Source organism: Sinocyclocheilus grahami, unplaced genomic scaffold (genome assembly GCF_001515645.1).
Source record: "Sinocyclocheilus grahami isolate Dianchi unplaced genomic scaffold, SAMN03320097.WGS_v1.1 scaffold253.1, whole genome shotgun sequence".
In the NCBI taxonomy this organism is placed as follows: domain Eukaryota; kingdom Metazoa; phylum Chordata; class Actinopteri; order Cypriniformes; family Cyprinidae; genus Sinocyclocheilus; species Sinocyclocheilus grahami.
The window spans coordinates 316718-337896 of NW_015505432.1; the positions used below are offsets into that span (position 1 = coordinate 316718).

The 21179-nt window shown below is 36.2% G+C and overlaps 1 protein-coding gene across 2 annotated transcripts; it reads left to right on the forward strand.

Annotated features, from left to right (window-relative positions):
- Window positions 1–663: 663 nt before the first annotated feature.
- LOC107598662 (bicaudal D-related protein 1-like) lies at window positions 664–20086 on the forward strand. Of its 2 annotated transcripts, none has more exons than XM_016290054.1 (10): window positions 664–1061; window positions 3998–4213; window positions 10124–10240; window positions 10851–10997; window positions 11996–12175; window positions 13669–13815; window positions 15376–15453; window positions 18660–18769; window positions 18925–19045; window positions 19779–20086. In XM_016290054.1, exons 1-10 carry the CDS (start codon window positions 810–812, stop codon window positions 19959–19961), a joined length of 1551 nt encoding a protein of 516 aa, XP_016145540.1. In that variant the 5' UTR covers window positions 664–809; the 3' UTR covers window positions 19962–20086. The 2 variants fall into 2 exon arrangements, with proteins under 2 accessions (XP_016145540.1, XP_016145541.1); XM_016290055.1 differs by having other exon boundaries at window positions 13672–13815.
- The last annotated feature ends 1093 nt before the right edge of the window (window positions 20087–21179 follow it).

Sequence of the window (21179 nt, forward strand, 5' to 3'; positions counted from 1 at the left end):
GAGCGTGTGGGGGGGCTGAGTGACCTCAAAAACAACATTAAATATTATGTTAATATCTTAAAAACCAAAGCAGCACAAATTATTTTTTTTACGGCACAAACCAGCACAAACAAACACAGGTATTTGGGGTAAATTTGGAGCGTGTGGGGGGCTGGTGACGTCATCGCCTAAAATTCAATGTCTAATATTTTAAAAACTGAAGCAGCACAAACGAAACATTTACCTGCAGAAACAAACGAGACTATTTCGGGGGAATTTGGAGCGGGTGGGGGGCTGAGTGACCTGAGAATGACCTTTAAATAAATGTTATATCTAACAAACCAAAGCAGCACAAACGAAAATTTTTGGAGCACAAATGATTGAGACTATTTTTGCGAATTTTGCGTTGAGTGCGGGGCCAACTTCACGGAGGTGTCCAACTTCTTGCCTTAAGCCTTCTTTTGTTTTTTATCCGCCATCTCTATCTTTCTGTCCGTCCCGTGCACTGAACTCTCTCTCCTCCACATCACGAGTAGACACGCCCCTTTCTGCTGATTGGCTACAAGTTTGTTTTGCTATTCAGCCCGAATCGGTTTGCTAAAGTGTTTTTGGAAAATCGCTTACCCCACCTTTAAAGTGACGAGTCACCTGAAACTACACAAGCCCCGCCCACACGAGTTCCTTTCCATCGCCTCTGCAAACAAACCCATGAGTGTCAACCAGAGGCTTCTCACCCACTTTCAGTCTCTCTCACACACAAGCGCACACGCATGGAGACTCGAGACTGCAGGTACTTTTACCCGTGACCCTCACTGTTTCCACTCATAACCATGAGTCTGGGAGAAGAGCTGTGTTATACAGCACATGAGATGGAAGTGGAGGAAGACTTCTACTCGTGCGAGTTGAGTGATGCTGAAGGTCTGCGGGTGTATAAGGACAGCGGGGAGCTGTTCGCAGCGCTTCGGCAGAAGGAGGACGAGGTTGCTCTGGCAGCTCAGGTGGGCAAGGCTCTGCTGCTGGAGAACAGACGGCTTCAGCACGAGACAGATGCGCTTCAGCACAAACACACGCAGCAGCTGGAGGTGAGCGCGCGCTGCTTCTCTGCAGAGGCAGGCTATACTCTCTCATGTGTCAACCTTTCCGTTTGCATTGCCACAATGTAGTCTTAGAAAAGTTGTTTTATATAAAACGTGATTTTTAAACGTATGTCTATATCGAGATATTAATAATGCATGTATAATACTATAAAAAATTTGTCCAGGCCCTTTAAAAAACATTTAAATGAAAATGATTGTATTAAATATGAAAACAAGTATAATCCTATGAGAGAGTTTCCTCAAAACCAGAGCTGGGTAGATTACTTGAAAATTGTAATCCGTTACTGATTCCAAAGTACATGACACAATTGTAATTAGTAACTAAATCCATTAATTACACATTTTAGGTAATATAATCAGATTACTTTTGTCCTAACTTGTTTATCATATTGACTCGAATAGGATAATCTTGTACCCTATTGATATAAAAATGCAAATAAAAGAAAATATATCACGCTTGTTGTAATGAATTAAATTATTCATATTCTGCCTTCCTTGCTCTTGTATTCAATTACATAAATATTATATACCTTTTTCACAATGTGCTGCCTTGTGCTAATTACAATGACAATAAATAAATAAATGACTGAAAAATGTATTAAAAATAACAACAATGATAAACTGAGTTATTACTACTACTATAACTACTACTACTAGTATTATTATTATTATTAAAGGTCAAATATTGTATTATAAGGTCATTATAATAAATATATCAAATTAAAATAGAGTAAAAAAATAATAAAATGATGCCCTAAATAGGATAATCTTGTACCCTATTGATATAAAAATGCAAATAAAAGAAAATATATCACGCTTGTTGTAATGAATTAAATTATTCATATTCTGCCTTCCTTGCTCTTGTATTCAATTACATAAATATTATATACCTTTTCACAATGTGCTGCCTTGTGCTAATTACAATGACAATAAATAAATAAATGACTGAAAAATGTATTAAAAATAACAACAATGATAAACTGAGTTATTACTACTACTATAACTACTACTACTAGTATTGTTATTATTATTAAAGGTCAAATATTGTATTATAAGGTCATTATAATAAATATATCAAATTAAAATAGAGTAAAAAAATAATAAAATGATGCCCTCCTGCCTCTTCTATTATAATTTCTTTGTAATTTTGTTATCTTTAATGTACCAACCTTGAGCTAAAAAACAGTGACAGAATATTTGAAAAATATTTATTAACAACAACAATGATAATAAACGGAATTATTATGGACAGCCCACAACATAAAATGGAATAAAATAAAATATAAATTATAATAAAACAAAACAAGGCGATTTTTTTTTTCAATTTAGTCATTTCAATGAAGTGCATTAAACATTATATAACGTCAAGGTTTTCTAAACTGGGGTTCTTAAGTTTAATAAATAGCAAAAATTTAAATAAAATACAAAAATATTTAATTTGTTTACCTGCATGTCGTGTGACCATTAATCAACGTCACAGAGTCATGAACATGCAAATGTGTTACTTAATTATTCATTTATTACCTTAAAAATATCTGGTGGAACTTCAAGTAAATATATTAGGTGAAAAAGATTCGGCTGAAAAAAAAATGTAATTTGATTTTTTGTGGGGGGGGGGGGCACAGTAATACATGGTTAAATAACCTGCTGAGTGATTAATAAAAGTGTTCATCAGTAGTTGATGCAATGTTGAGAAAACACTTCTTAAAATTGAAATGATTTCTGTAAATCCAGTGGGCAGTGACTCAGGTTCACACAGGTGTCTTCATTTTCAGCTCTATATCTATAAACTCAAATGTCCCTTTTTCTTTGAGTAGTGAACTTGCTTTAAAGTAAATGGCACATGCTTTGATAGTTTAATACAATCAGACATTTTTACTTTTCAAAAGCTTTTGATGCCAATGCATACATTTTTAAAGGCATATTTTAGGCAGGTATTCAAATTTGAATGCAACAGTAAATTGAACTGGGGAAATAAGTGCTCTTTTTATAGTTTTAGCATTTTCAAATGAGAGCTGAAATGAGAACAGGGCCGCATCAGATTTCATGTTGGTGTTGTCTCATTTAATGACTGCAAATACGATTCAGGTTTCAATCAAATATGCTACCATAAAGGAATAGGTCACCTAGAAATTAAAATTCTGTTATCATTTACTCACCCGGCCTCATGTCATTTCACACTCTATGCATTTTCTGCAGAAGTCAGATGCATAAACGTAGTCACTATGTCTTAAGAACTAGTTTGACTAACTAGTAGTTAACCAAGTGGTAATCAGTCTTAATTTTCGACTTCAAATTAGGCCAATCTACCTTTGAATGTAACTTAAAAAGTTATGACCACTCTTGCAGAAATAAAAAAAGACTACATTTTAAGACAATTCTAAGCTTTTATATTATATGGAATGACATGAGGCATATGGAATGACATTTTTTTTTCTTTATTTAATTAATGAATTATTATTATTGTCATTGAATGTTCACTAAATGTCTATGTAAAGAAAAGATTACAAAACAAATGTCCTGGGCGTAGTTGTGTTTCGCAAATTTAAACAAGGTTATTTTATATCTTTAGTGGGTAACACTTTATTCTGATAGTCCACTTTAGACACTGATTATACGGTAAGTAACTTTGCAACTGCGTGTTAACTAGCAGTCATTAGAGTATTAGTGACTGTGTGCTTAACATCTGCTAACACTTTGTTTTGATGGACATTCTACTGACTCTAAGTAACTTTGCAACTACATGTCAACTTATTCTACTAACCCAGTCTACTAATACTCTAATGAGAGTTAGCTGACATGAAGTTGCAAAGTTACTTAGAGTCAGTAGAATGTCTAAAGTGGACTATGGAATGAAAGTGTGATATCTCAGATGTGAAATCAAATCCTGTGCAGTTCTCCTGATGGGTGTGTGTCCTCAGGAGCTGGAGCAGGGCAGGTACGAGCTGCGGGTCAAACTGGAGGACTGCCGGGCGCAGTGGGAGAGTCAGGTGTCCGAGCTGGAGCGAGACGTGCAGGAGCTGCAGGCGCAGGTCGAGAGACTGAAGCGGAGTCTGAGCGAGGCGGAGAGAGGGAAGAGCAGACTGAAGCAGGAGCACAGCGAACAGAGCCAGAGACTCAGAGAACAGCTGCAGAGGGTCAGTGACACCTGCTGTACTCAAGCTTCATATCAAGCCTCACTTTTACTATTGCTCATATCATGGTTGCTGATCTGAACAAACACAAACCATAAGTATTAATCCTTGGTGCATAACTCAAGAGCTGCAGGCATAAAATGACAGCTCGAGTACTGCAGCATTTGGCCAGGAAGAAACCTTCACACCCACTCACATTTTATCAGTACAGTTAAAACAAATTGAATCAGTTATTGCATGATATCATCAGGCTTCATGATGAATAGTATTTGAATCATGATTGCTTCTGTTTCTCTTAATTTATTAAGCGTAATCATCAGGGATATTTGCATTGGTAACAAGCCTCCACAAGATTCCGGTTGCCAGATCTCAAGAGATTAAATCCCCCATTCAGAGCTTTTTTTTTTTTTTTTTTTTGCCCAGTGATTTATTTAATCTCCCCAACCTGGCAACTATGCGCATGCACTTTCTCTACATTACGGAAAAAGCACTGATGAGCTGAAAACAGTTGGAGTTTAGCGATCTATATTATGCTTAAAGGGGTCATATGATGCGATTTCAAGTTTATGCATGCCAGTTAACAGTGTCCCCTAATAATAAATAAGTGTTATTAATTTTTTTTTTCTTATGTTGAGATGTTATTTTACCGATTTTTTTTGTTTACCACTTTACCACTTGGTTAACTATTTTTATTAAATTTTGAATGTTTGTTAAATAATTCACATTATTCATAATATTTATTCTAATTACATTGTATATAATACAGTACTGTTTTACATTATTACAGTAAAATATTACTGCAATACAATCACTTTTTTATCAAGATAAACTAAAGGCAGTGCCGCAAATAACACCATGAAGTATACATTACAATGAAAAAATGTATATATATAGAGAGAGAGAGAGAGAGAGAGAAGAAACAAAACAAGTAGCAGGAACAACTTGTCATTAAAATGTGTTTGTTTTAGGCACAACATAAACCAACTTACCACATTAATATAATATTCAATTATAACAGAATATTGGAGTCAGAACAATGTATTTTATAATAGCAGTTTTACTGTTTTATTTATCAATTGATTAAAATAGTTTGCGATGTTTTTTGCAATCAATTCTATTTGTTTTCCTTATAAGCTTGTTTTCTGCTTCGAGATTAAAAAAAAAAAGTATATAAATGATGTAAATTTACAATAAACAAGAAAAATGTTTGCGATGTTTTTTGCAATCAATTCTATTTGTTTTCCTTATAAGCTTGTTTTCTGCTTCGAGATTTAAAAAAAAAGTATATAAATGATGTAAATTTACAATAAACAAGAAAAAGTCACAATTACCGTTTTTTCGTGTGTGTGAATGTCTGTGTATGTAGTGGGTTTACTAAGATATACTTTTGGGGTCAAAAGTAAACGTGTGTATGCATGTGTATATGTGTGGACCATTGTCCCCACAAAGACAGAACAACCTGAAACCAGCTTGATATGCATAATGAACTTACTAAATACTGTAATGTCTTCATAAAGATGCAGAAAGCTTTGTGTGAGGGTTAGGATGAGGTTAGGTCAAATGTGTGTATTTGTGAGTGTTTCTTATAGCCTGGTGTTACTGTGTATGATGATTTCTTAGTGTCTAGCGGTCTGTACAGTACACGGTCGCACAAAAGCGCCAAGCGAGTCTATCAGCAGAATGCAAGGTAATTTAGAGGAGATCTGCCTCCCCGTGTTGTTTACAGAGAAGCCTTAAATCAAGCATCTGTTAGTGCAGGAAAGCTGTGCCTTCCTGTTCCAGGGTGTAAACCTCAGGGGATGCTACAAACACGCTTGTATAGGCTTGCATTTGAAAAAAACATGAGAAACGAGAGCCTTTTCATATGCTCTGTAGTACATTATTCTCTTACATTCAATATTGCAATCAAGACTGCATGACATTTTTATTCCATTTGAGCACAGACAATGTTAATTCTTTTCCATACATCAAAAGGAAATGAATACTGGGTATGTCAAGCTCCATAAACAGAGAGTCTTCTGGCACAGTTTTGCTAACAAAACTAACAAACATTCAGGAGTATCCGTTTAAAATGTTTACTTTAAAGAAGCATACTGCAAGTGTAGAGTTGTTGAGGTGACGCGACTCTGATTCAGCAGATCAGTCACAGTTTAATTGCATGGCTTTGTAAATCATTCACACTTGTGCTGTTCTCCAGTCACCTGCTGTGAGGTCGACCAGACTTACGTAATGCCACACCGGCTCTCCACAAACTGCATGATCTGAGGTATCATTCGAGTTATTTTCCAAAGTTGAATAGCTGTAGGAGCAACGGCGATAGTGATGCAACTTAGCATGCAAACTGGTTGTATGCAACGTATTGACTTAAAAAAAACAAAAAAAACGTATTCTTCGCGATATACAGGGATTGGACAAAATTATACGAACCCCTATTATTATAGGGGTTAATATCAACTTTTGTTTCTTTACGTTGTCCATACTCTCTAGGTTGTATATCAGTGTAGTATAAGATGTGTTCAGCAGTGTTTAGTACTCAGTGAAATGTGTGACTTGTCAGACGTCCAAAAAGGACAAATCATGGGAGCCCGTTTAGCAGGAGCACCTGTAACCTTCACGGCCCAGTAGTTTGGTGTTTTAAGAACAACATTCTTTACTGCATACTCACAAAGCATAGCAAAAGAAGAAAAGCATCAGCGAAGAAGAATAGTAGGTGAAAACTGAAAGTAAATGATAGAGGCGGGCGTCATACACTTACAGACTTTGTGATAGTCACAGAGGAAAAACTGGCCATCATACACTATACGACTGAGGATCATTACCAGACTTTAAAGTTGTTCTGATCACAACAAACTCGCACAGAAACGTGTGCCTTGTTGCTAGGAGACGCATGACGAATAAAAACAATGTGCTCTAAAATCGGCTCAAAATTTCAAACATGTTTGATCTCCGACGACGGGACGGAATCAAAGTCTGAAGCTAAAAAATCAGAGTCTGTGACCATCATGAACAGTTAAATGCTCTCCCCACTGTGCAATAAAAATATGTGCAATACCACTTATATTTATTTGATACCATCTTAGTCTATCCCTACATCTTATTCTATTCTATTCCATCTATAGCACAACTGTACATACAATTTTTGTGTATTATATATATATATATATATACATACACACATATGTGTATTTTATTCGCCTATTTTATTATCTGTGTTGTTGTTGTCTCTGTGTACTGGAAGTTTCTTACTTCTGACTTCTGATCTTACACTATGCAATTTTCTATCAATTTCTACGCAATTTATATATCTGTCAGCTCTAATCTGCAGACTGGCTTTGACTTTCGCAACTAGCGTCAACTTCTCCAGACTGTAAATTGGAGGAAAATCGGGGAAAAAACCGTGTAGTGTATTCCAGCCTTAAAGGGATCGTTCACCCAAAAATGAAAAGTTGATGTTTATCTGCTTACCCGCAGGGCATCCAAGATGTAGGTGACTTTGTTTCTTCAGTAGAACACAAATTATGATTTTTAAGTCCAGCCGTTGCAGTCTGTCAGTCGTATAATGCATTGCAATGGTAACAAAATCTATGAGAGTAAAAAAAAACATGCACAGACAAATCCAAATTAAACCCTGCGGCTCGTGACGACACATTGCTGTCCTAAGACACGAAACGATCGGTTTGTGCCAGAAACCCAATAGTATTTATATATTTGTTTACCTCTAATACACCACTATGTCCAACTTGAGCGCGCGCACGGCTTCTGGTGCGTGAGGTGTGTACGCGCTCTGGCGTAGTTTACACAAGCGCCGGAAGTGATCTCTCGCGCGTATACGTCACTCATTGTTTACACAGTGCACAAACATTGTAGGTACGACGGCTAATCAAAATGGTACTTACTTGTGCTTATCCGGATTGTTCAAACCGACTTAAAACTAAAAGATTACGTTCTCTCGCGCGAACTCATTCGGGAGTGGTGACTTTCCACGTATTCCCAACTTCTGAGCCTGCTCGCCTGAAGTTATGCTTGATTGCTCTTCGGCTGAATATTAACACAGCCATTAACATAAACTACGCCAGAGCGCGTACATACTTCCTGTGCGCGCGCTCAAGGCAGTTGGACATAGTGGTGTATTAGAGGTAAAAAATGATATAAATACTGTTGAGTTTCTGGCACAAACCGATCGTTTCGTGTCTTAGGACATCAATGTGTCGTCACGAGCCGCAGGGTTTAATTTGGATTTGTCTGTGCATGTTTTTTTTACTCTCATAGATTTTGTTACCATTGCCATGCATTATACGACTGATAGACTGCAGCGGCTGGACTTAAAAATCATAATTTGTGTTCTACTGAAGAAACAAAGTCGCCTACATCTTGGATGCCCTGGGGGTAAGCAGATAAATTTTCAAAGCAAACATCCATGAATTTGCTAAAACTTTAATCAGGGACACCAATGCTACTAAGCATAAAAAATGGTCTCATGATCATAAAACATGGACAGTTGGAGCACCAAGATGAACAAGTACATAAAGCTGTTTCCACAGAGTGCTGTTCCCTGTATATCCTGGTTTGTTTTTCTTTGGAATTTTCCACCTTGAGCAAATTCTCTACTTTGAAAGCTTTAGGGTCATGTAAAAATAGCATTATTTTGGCTAATGCTGCTAGTAATGCAGTCCCTTCAGTGATACAGTCTGATTCAGTAATAAATAGAGATTTATTAGTTTGGAGACGCCACAGGAGGTTGATATGCTTCCTGAAGATTGCTGTCTGTCTTGGGGCATCAGCTTACCGCGCTATTATAACACTTCATTATAAAAGAACATTGGAGTCTGAACAATGTATTTTATAATCGTAGTTTTGCTGTTCTATTAGATGTTTTTGGAGTCAGTTCCTCTTGTTTTGATGTCCTCTCTATGTCTTCTTTTATGACTAAACCTAAATTTAGATCCACATTGACTCATTTTGTGTCTAAAACTATTTCACACGTTCCTCTCACATTGGACTAGTATCTACTCTAATATCCAGTCACATTTGTTATGCCAAGGCCAAGGATTGCACATTTTTCTCTGTGTTTGCACACTTGCAACACCTCCCAGTTCAAACTCATCTGTTGTTTTTTCTTCTGAATTTTCTTCGTTGAGCAAATTCACTATTTTGACAGCTTTGTGTCATGCAAAAAAAATAAAACATATATGCTGTATATATTAGCTAGTACTGCTATTAATGCAGTCCTTTTAGTAAAGCTTGTCATACGATCTGATATGATTGTATCAGAAATAAACAGATTTATTAGTTTGCAGATGCTGTCTGGCTTGGGGCATCAGCTGGCAGGAGCGTTACTGAATGCTACAATGCACTGGTTAACGTAACAGCCCGTTAGCTTTATGGCCAGTCCTGAATAGCCTTTCCCTCATGGGGCCACTAACCTTGTGGTGGTTGGTAGTTGAGTCTAATTGAACCAGGACCTCTAGCCACCCCTCCATATGCTGTTGAGCGTGGGGTCATTCCCCGCCCCCGTCCCATACAGGCTCACAGTGACTATCTGGCATGATGATGCCACTGCCAAGACCAAGATGCCAAGCTGCATCTGTCATGCGGCTCTTTGATCTGGCTCTGAATGCGTGTGATGCACGCTGACGTCTGTCCAGTTATCTGCTGAATCAGGTTCATCACCAGAGGCCCCCGATCAGCCAGTGCGTGCTTTTGTTTAGCTCTTATCAAGCGAACTTAACTTCTTTTCATTATGAAAATGGGACGCATTCCTTAGTGGAAAAACGCGTCTTTTTGTTATTGCTACTTTCTCTTCTGAATGATGTCTCTCTGCAAATCACCCATTTGATTAATGAACATCTGAAAGCTGAAAAAGCGTTTGGACGTACAGTGGTTTGATTAGTGAGTGGTGTTGTGTATGTTTAGGGAATGGAAGTGGAGCACACCATGACCGGCGAGCTTCAAAGACTGAAAGAGGAAATGAGAGAAAGGGGGCAAGCCAGACCCCAGGACGAAGAAATCATCAACGGGCTTAGAGAACAGGTGAGAAACTGTAACATACTCGCACACTGTATGGTATGATATTATAAAATGGTATATACTGTAATTACAATGAAAATACACTCAAAAAATAGTTCTACATTGAATCTGCAGGTCTCCATACATGCTTGTTTATTAAACGGTATGCAGTAGTTAGTTCCAGACCTCAAATTTGATTGGCTGAGCAACATTCAAAGAGCGTTTTCACTGGTGTGCAGTGCTTCTTGGGAAAGTCTGGGCTGCAAAGGATCCATCTACTGAATCCTTCATAGCCAGCTAAATGAAGGACACATTTCGAGGACACAATTTTTGAAGGAGCCTTTGAACTGGGACAGCCTTCATTGTGCCGCGGTGATGCATTTGATCTTCTAATACAGCATTCAAAGGACGCAGCCTCTGAATTGGGACACAGCTACAGAATGCAGTTCTTTGCAGGGGCTCATCATGCTCATTTACCTGTTTGCCTTCTCTTCCATTCAAGGATTATAATAACATGCAAACATAGCTATTTTACTGTAACAAGAACTACACGATAAAGCGACAGCATCTCTAGTGTGAAGGATTGTAGTATTTGCTGACCTATAGACTAATGTGTGTGTTTGTGTGCTTTCAGGTGACACGGCTCACTCAGCGGGAGCAAACACTCAAGCAGCGCTTAAAGATGACTTGTCACGAGAATGAGGAACTAAAAGACACTGTGACTGCGCTCCACGCACGCCTGGATCTACAGGAACAACAGAGTCACACACACATACAACAGGTTAGGTCGCTCACACACACTGTAACAAAACAAAACAATTGTTGAACCACTTTTGTCTTCTTAATTAATACGTTTACTGACTTGAATATCACATTTATTTGTGCATTTTTATAAAATTACTAATAAAAGTACTCTTAAAGATATTGCAAATTAGTAATAAAGGGGAACAAAAAAAACACACGCCAAGTGAAAAACAAAAAGCGCTTTCAGTATCTGAGAGTGCTTAAAGTATCTGGAAGTTTCCAGACAAGCACAGTTATGGATTTTTCTTGCTGTTTGATTATTACTGGTGCCATCATAGACAGCGGCAGCTCTAATAGGCTGCATTCACTCTAATGCACAGATCTGTTTGTGAAATATCAGATGTTTTGTCCTGCTGATTGTGTTTACATTAGTTTCGCATTGAGATGCAAATGCATTTACCACTCACACAGAGTTATGCACAGTCACATGCCACGCGCGCCTTCAGTATGATCACACAAAGTGCATGTGAGCATTTGAAAGCAGCCGTCTGTCAGTAAGTGTGCTTCATTCACGGCATAAATGATGCTTACGGATGCATTTGGAAGGTAAAACATGTAAATAATGGCGGGTGAAACCACACGTTTCTCAGCACATATTCTGTGCCATTAATCCGCTTCAATCGTGAAACTTCATACAAGTTTATATACTTATTGATGTTGTGCGTTTGTGTGTAATTGGCAGAAAGCAGAATACGACTGTCTCTAGTGCACACAAGTGCCATTGTGCATATATGGACAAGCTAAGCTCAGAACTGATTCAGAATTGTTGAAGAGAATCGCGATGCATGAGAGAATCAGGGTCTGAAATGAGGCTTGGGGCAAAAATGACACCAAAATTGGAAAAATAGTTTGAAAACATATGTACCTCATGATTGTAAAAATGTAAATTTCAGGGTAAATATATTGACTTTTTTTGTACATATTTGTACATGACTTACATGAGTGATGATAACACATTTTTCTTCTCTGTCCCAGCTGGCAGAGGCCTGGCAGGAAGTGGATGGGGTTCGTTCCCGGGCTCAAGAGCTGCAGTCTCAGGTCGAGGAGCTGCAGGAGGAAGTGGCCCTCCAGGAGAAAAGTCACAACGACTCATCTTTAATGTCTGAGCTTGAAAACAATCTGGACGTTGCAGACTGGAGCCTGGACAAAGAACAGGTGATACACTGAACTGTACTCACTGTAACCTGATAATGCCAGACTGTTCCACATTCTACAGAAAATGAATGTTACAGAAGAAGAGCCCTCTGTTCATGCCAGACGTGTGTGTGTGTGTGTGTGTGTGTGTGTGTGTGACCCCCTTAAGATTTAAAAGCCTCGATCATCATGGGCAATGCAGTATAGAACATATGCAAAAATAGAATCCCAGAATGCATTTCGACAAGAATGTATGAAGAAAAAAAAAACAGTAGGCGAGTCGAGGAACATATTTATATTTACACCTGAAAAGTGTTCAATACAAATTATGCATTTTTACTACAATATACATTTTGCAATATGCAATAATGCTTTAATAAAGCAAGAACACCTGAGTTATGAAGAGATTTCTGCTGTTCCTAAAGCGCCACCTGCTGTCAGAGAATAAACATGCATTTTTATTCAGTCTGCTGCTTTTGTCCAGATCAACTTTTACGCAGCAATTGCACAATACTTAAAAAATTAACTGGTCGATAGAAAATAGCGAAATGCATATTGCTGTCAGTTGATTAAAAAAAATGATTGATCACAGTTTTCTTTCATTAATCATGATTAACCACACATAACATTAAATGTAATCATAAGTGTATTATTACATTTTAACTCAAAAATAATTTAGAAACAACACAAAGATGGTTTATTTTAAATATTTGTTTAATGGCATCTTTTTACTGAGTACTATGAATGAAGGCAAATATGCCAGCATTGATGCTGATGCTTCTGTTAAATCGATTTCTGGAGATAAAATGAGATAAATATAGCCATTTAACATTACAGTAAAATGTGTGCAATCATTTCTAACATTTAATAGGCCTTTTATCTGTTACAAAACTTTTTTATTTTATTTGTGAACTTAAAACTATTTTCATATAAACCCATTATAATATCACATTTATCTGTGCTTTTATGTAGTGTGTTGCATATAGAACTACATTGATGTGTCTGTTAATATCAGCTTTCTCTCTGTTCGACTGAGCTGTCAGTTCATTTTACCCTATGTTTATTTTAGTTAAAACATTTGGCATCGATATTTTGTGTAATAATATACTTTGACACAAACCAAAAGATGTGGGAATATACATTATAAAAGCTACATCAAAAAGCGGATGCTGCATTAATTATTTTTAATGCTTTAAATAAAATATTAATCACAAAAATGATCTTTGACAGCCCTGATTTTTGTGCTCATACTGTTGGAACCATTGCAATGCTGGAATCAAATTGAGTGAAGTCTCTTGTACGTACTATTAAGTGAAGTGCACTATGTGTGTAGTATATGGAGTTGCTGCATATGTAAAGACATTAAGCTTCTCGTGAGCTTCTTGATTAGGAAGCTGCAGTAGACAGCAAGACGGCTCTCTAGGTTTTGAAACAAAGCTGAATACATTTCAGCTATTTACATTGATGCCTGTTAATTTGATATTTGGCACAACTAGAACATGCGTCTTGCCCAGCAGGTCTGTCAGGAGCTGCACTACATCCTGGAACTGCTTCAACCTGTGGCCTACAGATCAGAGGCTGAGCAGGACTCAGATGACAGCCTGCAGGGCATGCTGGGACAACTGAAACATGCAGCACAATGGAGGAGTGGGACACTACAGGTACAGTTGGTTTCTATGGGACAGAAATGTAACAGAAGGTGACATACAATGTGCTGCATATAACACATCTTCCTCCCTGGAGTATTTTGACATCTCATACTGTCTCACATTTCAGCAACAATGATTCACATTCATTACAAGCATACGTCTTCATTCAGTATGTCTTCATTCCTCATGGCTTTTTTGTCATTGGGTAAATCTCACATAACATTCCTGGATCATATTACAAACTCACATCAAACAGAGGACAAAATAAGATATTTTAGTGTGCTTAAAGAAAATGAAGCTATATATATATATATATATATAAATGTATATAAATTTGTGTTTATACATCTTGGTGTAGTGTTGTATTTGTGTACAGTGTACAGTATTAAAATAGTGTTTTAATACTAATATTATATACAAATAACAGTTAATTTGTATTAAAAAATTTGTACTAAAAATTACACAAAAAGAATAAAGAGAAAACAAAAACTCAAACTCAAATATTCAGATACATTACTGAAAATAGACAGAAAAATAACAGATTTTTTAAAATATTGCAAACATTTTTATGGTAATATAAAACAGTCTCTATTTGCTTTTTCTTTCTTTCTTTCTTTCTTTCTATATTTGAAGGTGAAATGCAATCTGGATGTGTTTTGGTGAGATTCACCCGATTATGAATGGAGAGTGGATCAGAATATATATTAATTATTCATTCATTTGCATCAGTAATTGCTGAAACAGAAATGCTATTTCTGTGAGCTCAAGCAGTACACAGCACAAAATTTGGATTTAAATTAATGTTTGCAATATGTTTAATAGGACAAAATGTTTGGATATTAAACAAACCTCCCATTCCGGAAGTGGAAATTGCATCAGAGTTTTTGTTCAGGTTGAGGTGTGTTCAGTGAGGATCAGTGAAGCCACAAATGAAGCCAGCGGTAGAGACCGAGAGAATTGTACTAAAAATTACACAAAAAGAATAAAGAGAAAACAAAAACTCAAACTCAAATATTCAGATACATTACTGAAAATAGACAGAAAAATAACAGATTTTTAAAAATATTGCAAACATTTTTATGGTAATATAAAACAGGCTCTATTTGCTTTTTCTTTCTTTCTTTCTATATTTGAAGGTGAAATGCAATCTGGATGTGTTTTGGTGAGATTCACCCGATTATGAATGGAGAGTGGATCAGAATATATATTAATTATTCATTCATTTGCATCAGTAATTGCTGAAACAGAAATGCTATTTCTGTGAGCTCAAGCAGTACACAGCACAAAATTTGGATTTAAATTAATGTTTGCAATATGTTTAATAGGACAAAATGTTTGGATATTAAACAAACCTCCCATTCCGGAAGTGGAAATTGCATCAGAGTTTTTGTTCAGGTTGAGGTGTGTTCAGTGAGGATCAGTGAAGCCACAAATGAAGCCAGCGGTAGAGACCGAGAGAGAAAGAGATACTGATGCTGTAGAGAGATGCACCCTGCCATCACAGTCTGACAAAGACGACACCTGCTAACCAGCATGCAGTGCTGAACGCTTCTGTATCATTTGTGTCTGCAGGAGAAGAGGAAGTCCATTGTGGGATCGGTGAGCGATCCGTGTGAGAACGTCATCCGGATACAGGAGCTGCAGGATCAGGTAACAGTTCTTCATGCGTTAAAGCTTTCAGCCACGACTAACAGCAGCCCAATTCCACTGCCACTGACCTGGGCTCAGTTTCTCAAAAAAATGGCTCCATTGTTTGGAGGGCCTGGCAACCCCTGAGGAATTTGCGAACAAAGATTTACTGCTTTTCTGACTGGGATTCACAGCTGTATGAAGACAGTCAACAAGTGCGGTCAAGTGGTGAAGCTGTTGAACTTGTTTTCAGGAAGAAAAGAATCCTTAGTCAAGGTTTCTTTAAAAGTCTTAATTTGTCCTTCCACAAATTAAGGCCTTAAATCAGAGCAGAAAGTCTTTAATTCATAAAGTCACAACATTAAATGTTGTATGCACTGCAAAAAAAAAAAGAATTTTCCTCGGTATTTTTGACTTGTTTTGCAGTACAAATATCTAAACATCCTTAAATCAAGATGCATGTACTTGAGATGCAAAATGAAGTCTTGAAAAATGTAAATGAAGTGAGTTTAAGTTTAAAACAAGAGCAAATATCTGTCAATAGGGATTAAAAATTAAGCTGAATTTTGATTTTGAATTTTTGACTTTCAGTTTCTCATGAAACAAGACGCCATATGTAATGTAATTCGGTTTTCAAGTAAATGCATCTTGATTTAAGAATCTTTAGACATTTGCACTGGAAAACAAGACAAAAATACTGAGGAAGAACCTATTTTCTTTTTCTTTTCCCAGTGTGATTAGAAGTACAGTAAAAGATATTTCCATATTCTAGTGTTTGGGAGTACAGCTTTTGTGTGTGTGTGTGTGTGTGTGTGTGTGTGTCTGTGTGTGTGTGTGTGTGAGAGTGTGTGTGTGTTTGTGACATATGAAGACACAAATTTGTATAATGACATGGGTATGACAGGTATTACAAGGAGAAGGTGATTTATGAAGATATTGCCCCTTGTCCCCATATTTCAAAACGCTTATAAATCATACCGAATTAGTTTTTTTGAGAAAGTATAAATGCACAAAGTTTCCTGTAAGGGGTAGGTTTAGGGGTAGGGTTGGTGTAGGGCAATAGAATATACGGTCTGTACAGTATAAAAACCATTACACCTATGGAGAGTCCCCACTTTTCACAAAAACAAACCTGTGTGTGTGTGTGTGTGTGTGTGTACCTACTTAACCATATTTTGGGGACAAATTTGTACCCAAAAGTGAGCAAAACCTGACAAAATCGCCAAACACCTCGATTTGGGGACGTCAGATGTAGTTTTTTTGAAATTGTAAAAATGCAGAAAGTATTCTGTGAGGGGTAGGGGTGGGTTTAGGTTAAAAAGTGTATAACTATCTGTATATAAAAACAATAGAAGTCTATGTAATGTCCCCATTTACATAGCTAAGTAAACGTGTGTGTGTGTATTTAGGTGAATTAAGAAGTAATGGAGATCTGCAGGAAGTTGTTTTTTTCAAACTATGAAGTGTTGCTAACACATCTCGTGTGCTTCCTAGACATTTACATTTAAATAGCATATTGTCGTATTGTATTGGTCTTAAAAAGATCTTTAAAAAGTCTTCAATTTACCTTTAGAAACCCTGTGTAGTAAAACTAGTGCTCACTGACTCTCTTTTGGGCCTTTCGCAGATTAAGTTGGTAAAGGTGAAGTGTTTAATTTCTGGAAAAACCTTTAAACATCATCCTGGCTTATCTTGTTCCATGCTTTGCACTGTTTATACTTTGCCCTGGGTTTACCGTCAGTCCTGGCTCGACAGGTTTTGAGTTTTCACACCGTACATGTGTGGGTTAGCGTTCTTTATTTGCATATTTCCGAGGAAATGAACATCGATTGGACAAGTTCAGCATGCAACAACCACATTTACATTGGTTGAAGTATCTTTTTATCACTTCAGTTATTGTGATTGTTCTCACTGCTCAGCATTTTAATAGATGCTGGAAAACACAATGTGTGAAAGTTTCTGCAACTGTAGAAAGCTCAGAAATATTTCATGAGATGCGATTATAGTTTAATAATGCTTGTTTGCTTCTAAACAACTCACTGTAACATTTTCATCTGTACACTTTCAGTCAGGGCCGGTCCTAGCATTATGGGGCCCTAAGCAGATTTTCAAAAGAGGGCCCCCCCTTTTTTGTTGTTTTAAATGTCTATATAGTTAAGCATTTTGATTTCAGTTTTAGTTATTTTAGAACATCAACATAAAGTTAATGAAAATGAGAAATGTTGCACTGTCAACTGGCTAAAATAAAATAAGTTTAAGAGTTTTTGTATTTTATTTCAGTTAACATTTATTTTTATTTCAAGTAACGATTTTTTTCATATATATATATATTAGCTTTAGTTAACTATATTAACCCTGTTGTAAAAAAAATACCAAATTGTCTTAATCAGTATCTACTCAGTATATTTCAATACATAAATATGAAGATATATTTACTTATTAAACATTTTTAACAACTTTTCTTATCTATGTAAAAGTTTAACCATTGCTTTCAGAAAACAATGTATGAAAATTTGGTGAGAATAATGCTTTAATAAAGCAAGAACACCTGAGTTATGAAGAGATTTCTGCTGTTCCTAAAGCGCCACCTGCTGTCAGAGAATGAACATGCATTTTTATTCAGTCTGCTGCTTTTGTCCAGATCAACTTTTACGCAGCAAATGCACAATACTTTAAAAATTAACTGGTCGATAGAAAATAAGCTCCTGTGCGTTCTAAAAATCGAAACCATTCGGATAATAAGATATCTAGAATTATTCACGTATTTTGAAGTGGCCACTACAACAACACCATTCACACAACCGCCGTTTCAGCAATATATTTTCAAAATCCATCACTTTCTTTTCTCTTCGTTCACTTCTCTGCACCAGATTGATAGTGCCACCTCTTCGTATTCAAACATTAACACACGCGACTAACACACAGATATTATTACCGACGAGCATTACTGTCTGGACCCTGACGTGGGGCCCCCTAGAGGTAGGGCCGGCACTGTTTTCAGAACTAATATTTTCAATATTTAACTGGAATATATTTATTTAAAATTACTGAAAGTATTGAGCTTATGATTAAATGCTCGAAATTAGTTTTCCAAACAAAATACACCTTTAAGATTTCAACCTTTGCTTTTAGCATTTTGTGAAATGTTAATATCATTATTAGCAGCATTAGACAGATATTTGCTAAATCATTTCAAAGATCGATCATATTTTTGGCTTCTCTCTCAGAATGAGCGTCTCGTAGCAGAAAACGCCGAGCTCAAGCTGCGAGCTGAGAGACGTGTGGAGCAGGAAGTAGTTCAGCAGGCCATAAAGGACCGCGATGATGCCATCGCCAAGTAAATATTGAACATTTACTTGCTATTATGATTCTATAAATGTATGTAAATGAAAGTAAATGCATTATCAGTAATACGAGTGACATTTCTTTTGGAACAGATACTTAAAAAAAGAGGCATTTTTAACGTTTTGGTGTTGGTTTTCTCTGCTGCAGGAAGACAGCGATGGAGGCAGAGCTGCTGAGGACAAAGCATGATATGATGTGTTTAAACAACCAACTCCTGGAAGCCATTCAGCGCAAGCTTGAGCTGTCACAGGAACTGGAGGCCTGGCAGGTAAGAATCTGTGTTTGTGCTTTTTAATTGCAATAGTTAAATCACCAAACCTCTCCGTCCTCACTCAGTAGTTTAGAAGGTGTGTATTGTCTGTTAATGATATTATGGATACTCTGTCGCCCCTTGCTGTTCACAGTGGAAGCATGCAGCTGTTTAATGTCAAACTGCTTTTAGTAGATACAATTTTTTATGTTTAATGTTCGTTTGTAAGTGAATGTATCCTCAAAGTATATTTGCAGTTCTTATCCAGCAGCCAACAGAAGTTAAAATATAAAGACATTGTGAAATCAACACCCTATCAGTGATATTTTAATATCATTGAGATACTGTCATAGCTTTTTATTAATATTTTTATGCAATTATTTTCATTTTTATTTTTTTTAAGTTTACAATTGTAGTAATTTTGTTGTTTTTGTAATTTTAGTGTGTGTGTGTATATATATATATATATATATATATATATATATATATATATATATATATATATATATATATATACACCTAAATATTGACAAATATTATTTATTTTCGCTAAATTTAAAGATAATTTCACACTTCTGCGTTGCTGTCAGTTAGCACATACACACAAATAATAATAATAATAACGTGCAGAAGTATGCATTTATACTGATTTATTGCACTTGTACCCAAATACTTGACACTCATTTGCAGAAGTAGGTTTTTAGAATGCTATAATTTATACTGTTTATGAACTATTCATGTGTCTCTGCAGGACGATATCCAGGTTATCATCAACCAGCAGCTGAGGAGCCAGCAGCAGACAGAAGAGCCTCAGAAGAGATCAGCCGCTCGGCTTTCTTTCCTGCATAAGTCCAGACGGCCGTCCACGATATCAGAGACCAGCTCACAGCAGAACCAGACGCCCTGGAGAGACTGGCTCAAACGCAGCAAATAAACAGCACTGACCGGCTGCTGAGAACATATCAGACACTCGTGCATAATGATCCACCGTCAATGCCAAAGAAGAGGAAAAAAACATTTAAAAAAATGTTAGATGAATCTCACAAAAACATATTCACATTTCTCCCTAAATTCAAAAAATAAAAAAAAGAAATAATATTTTGTATAAAGATGATTAAACATTTTAGAACTTTTTTTTTTTATGCATATGCATTTTTCATTTTGTGACATTCTTCACATTCACATTTTTGCATCCTTATTTTTTCACTAAATAATAAGAATGCTATTTTTGTGGTATTGAAATGTGCTGTGATTATTGTTCCTATTGTTCCTTAATTAGGTTTAATTTCCTGATGCAAAATATGATTTCTTGTCGTCTTTGGAGTGAAATGTGTTTTTGAAAAAGGTTTTGTGAGATTCAGTTGTATATTATGACTATTTATATTGAATGTAAATAATGACAGTATACAGTGACGTCATGCTGGTCATGATCTTGTTGATTTAAATAGCATTTAACATAATAATATTGTTATGTAATAACATTACATAGAACACAACATTTACCTTAACTGCACATGAAGGAATGTCTCAGTAGACATGATGCTTAAGAGTTCAAATCTGACATCGTTCAGTTCACTTATGAATTCATATGAAGGATCTGTAGTGCTCAGACTCGTGACATTGTCATGATTTACAGAAGATTTCACTGATTCAGATGTTCAAGGCTGAAACACATTAAGTTTCTTCTGTGTGTTATCACTAATGCAGTTTTGTTTTGCATGTCATTTATATATTTGTCAATGCGACATTTGTACAATTAAATTTTTTATGCATAGCACTGTCTTTAGGATATTTATTATGAGATGCATTTTCACTTCAGGCTTCAGTAAAAGTAAAAAAGAAAATCAAACTTTTAGACATTGCTCTGTTCGTTTGAGCAGCTCTGTCAGAACATGCGAGGTACACACTGATACCAGATCAGCCGTGTTATTGCATCAAACACACAAGAGCTGTGCTGTTTCTTTGCGTTTGGATTCATCAAATGGTTTAGAAGATATAGAATATTCTATAAAAAAAAATACAAATCTTCCAAGTTTTATGTTATCTTGCCAAGTTTCCATGTACTTCTGATGCTTGGGGTACTAACATTAATTTAGAAAATAAGATGAAGGCTGTAACACTAATATATGAGTCCTTTTAATCTCATCATTTG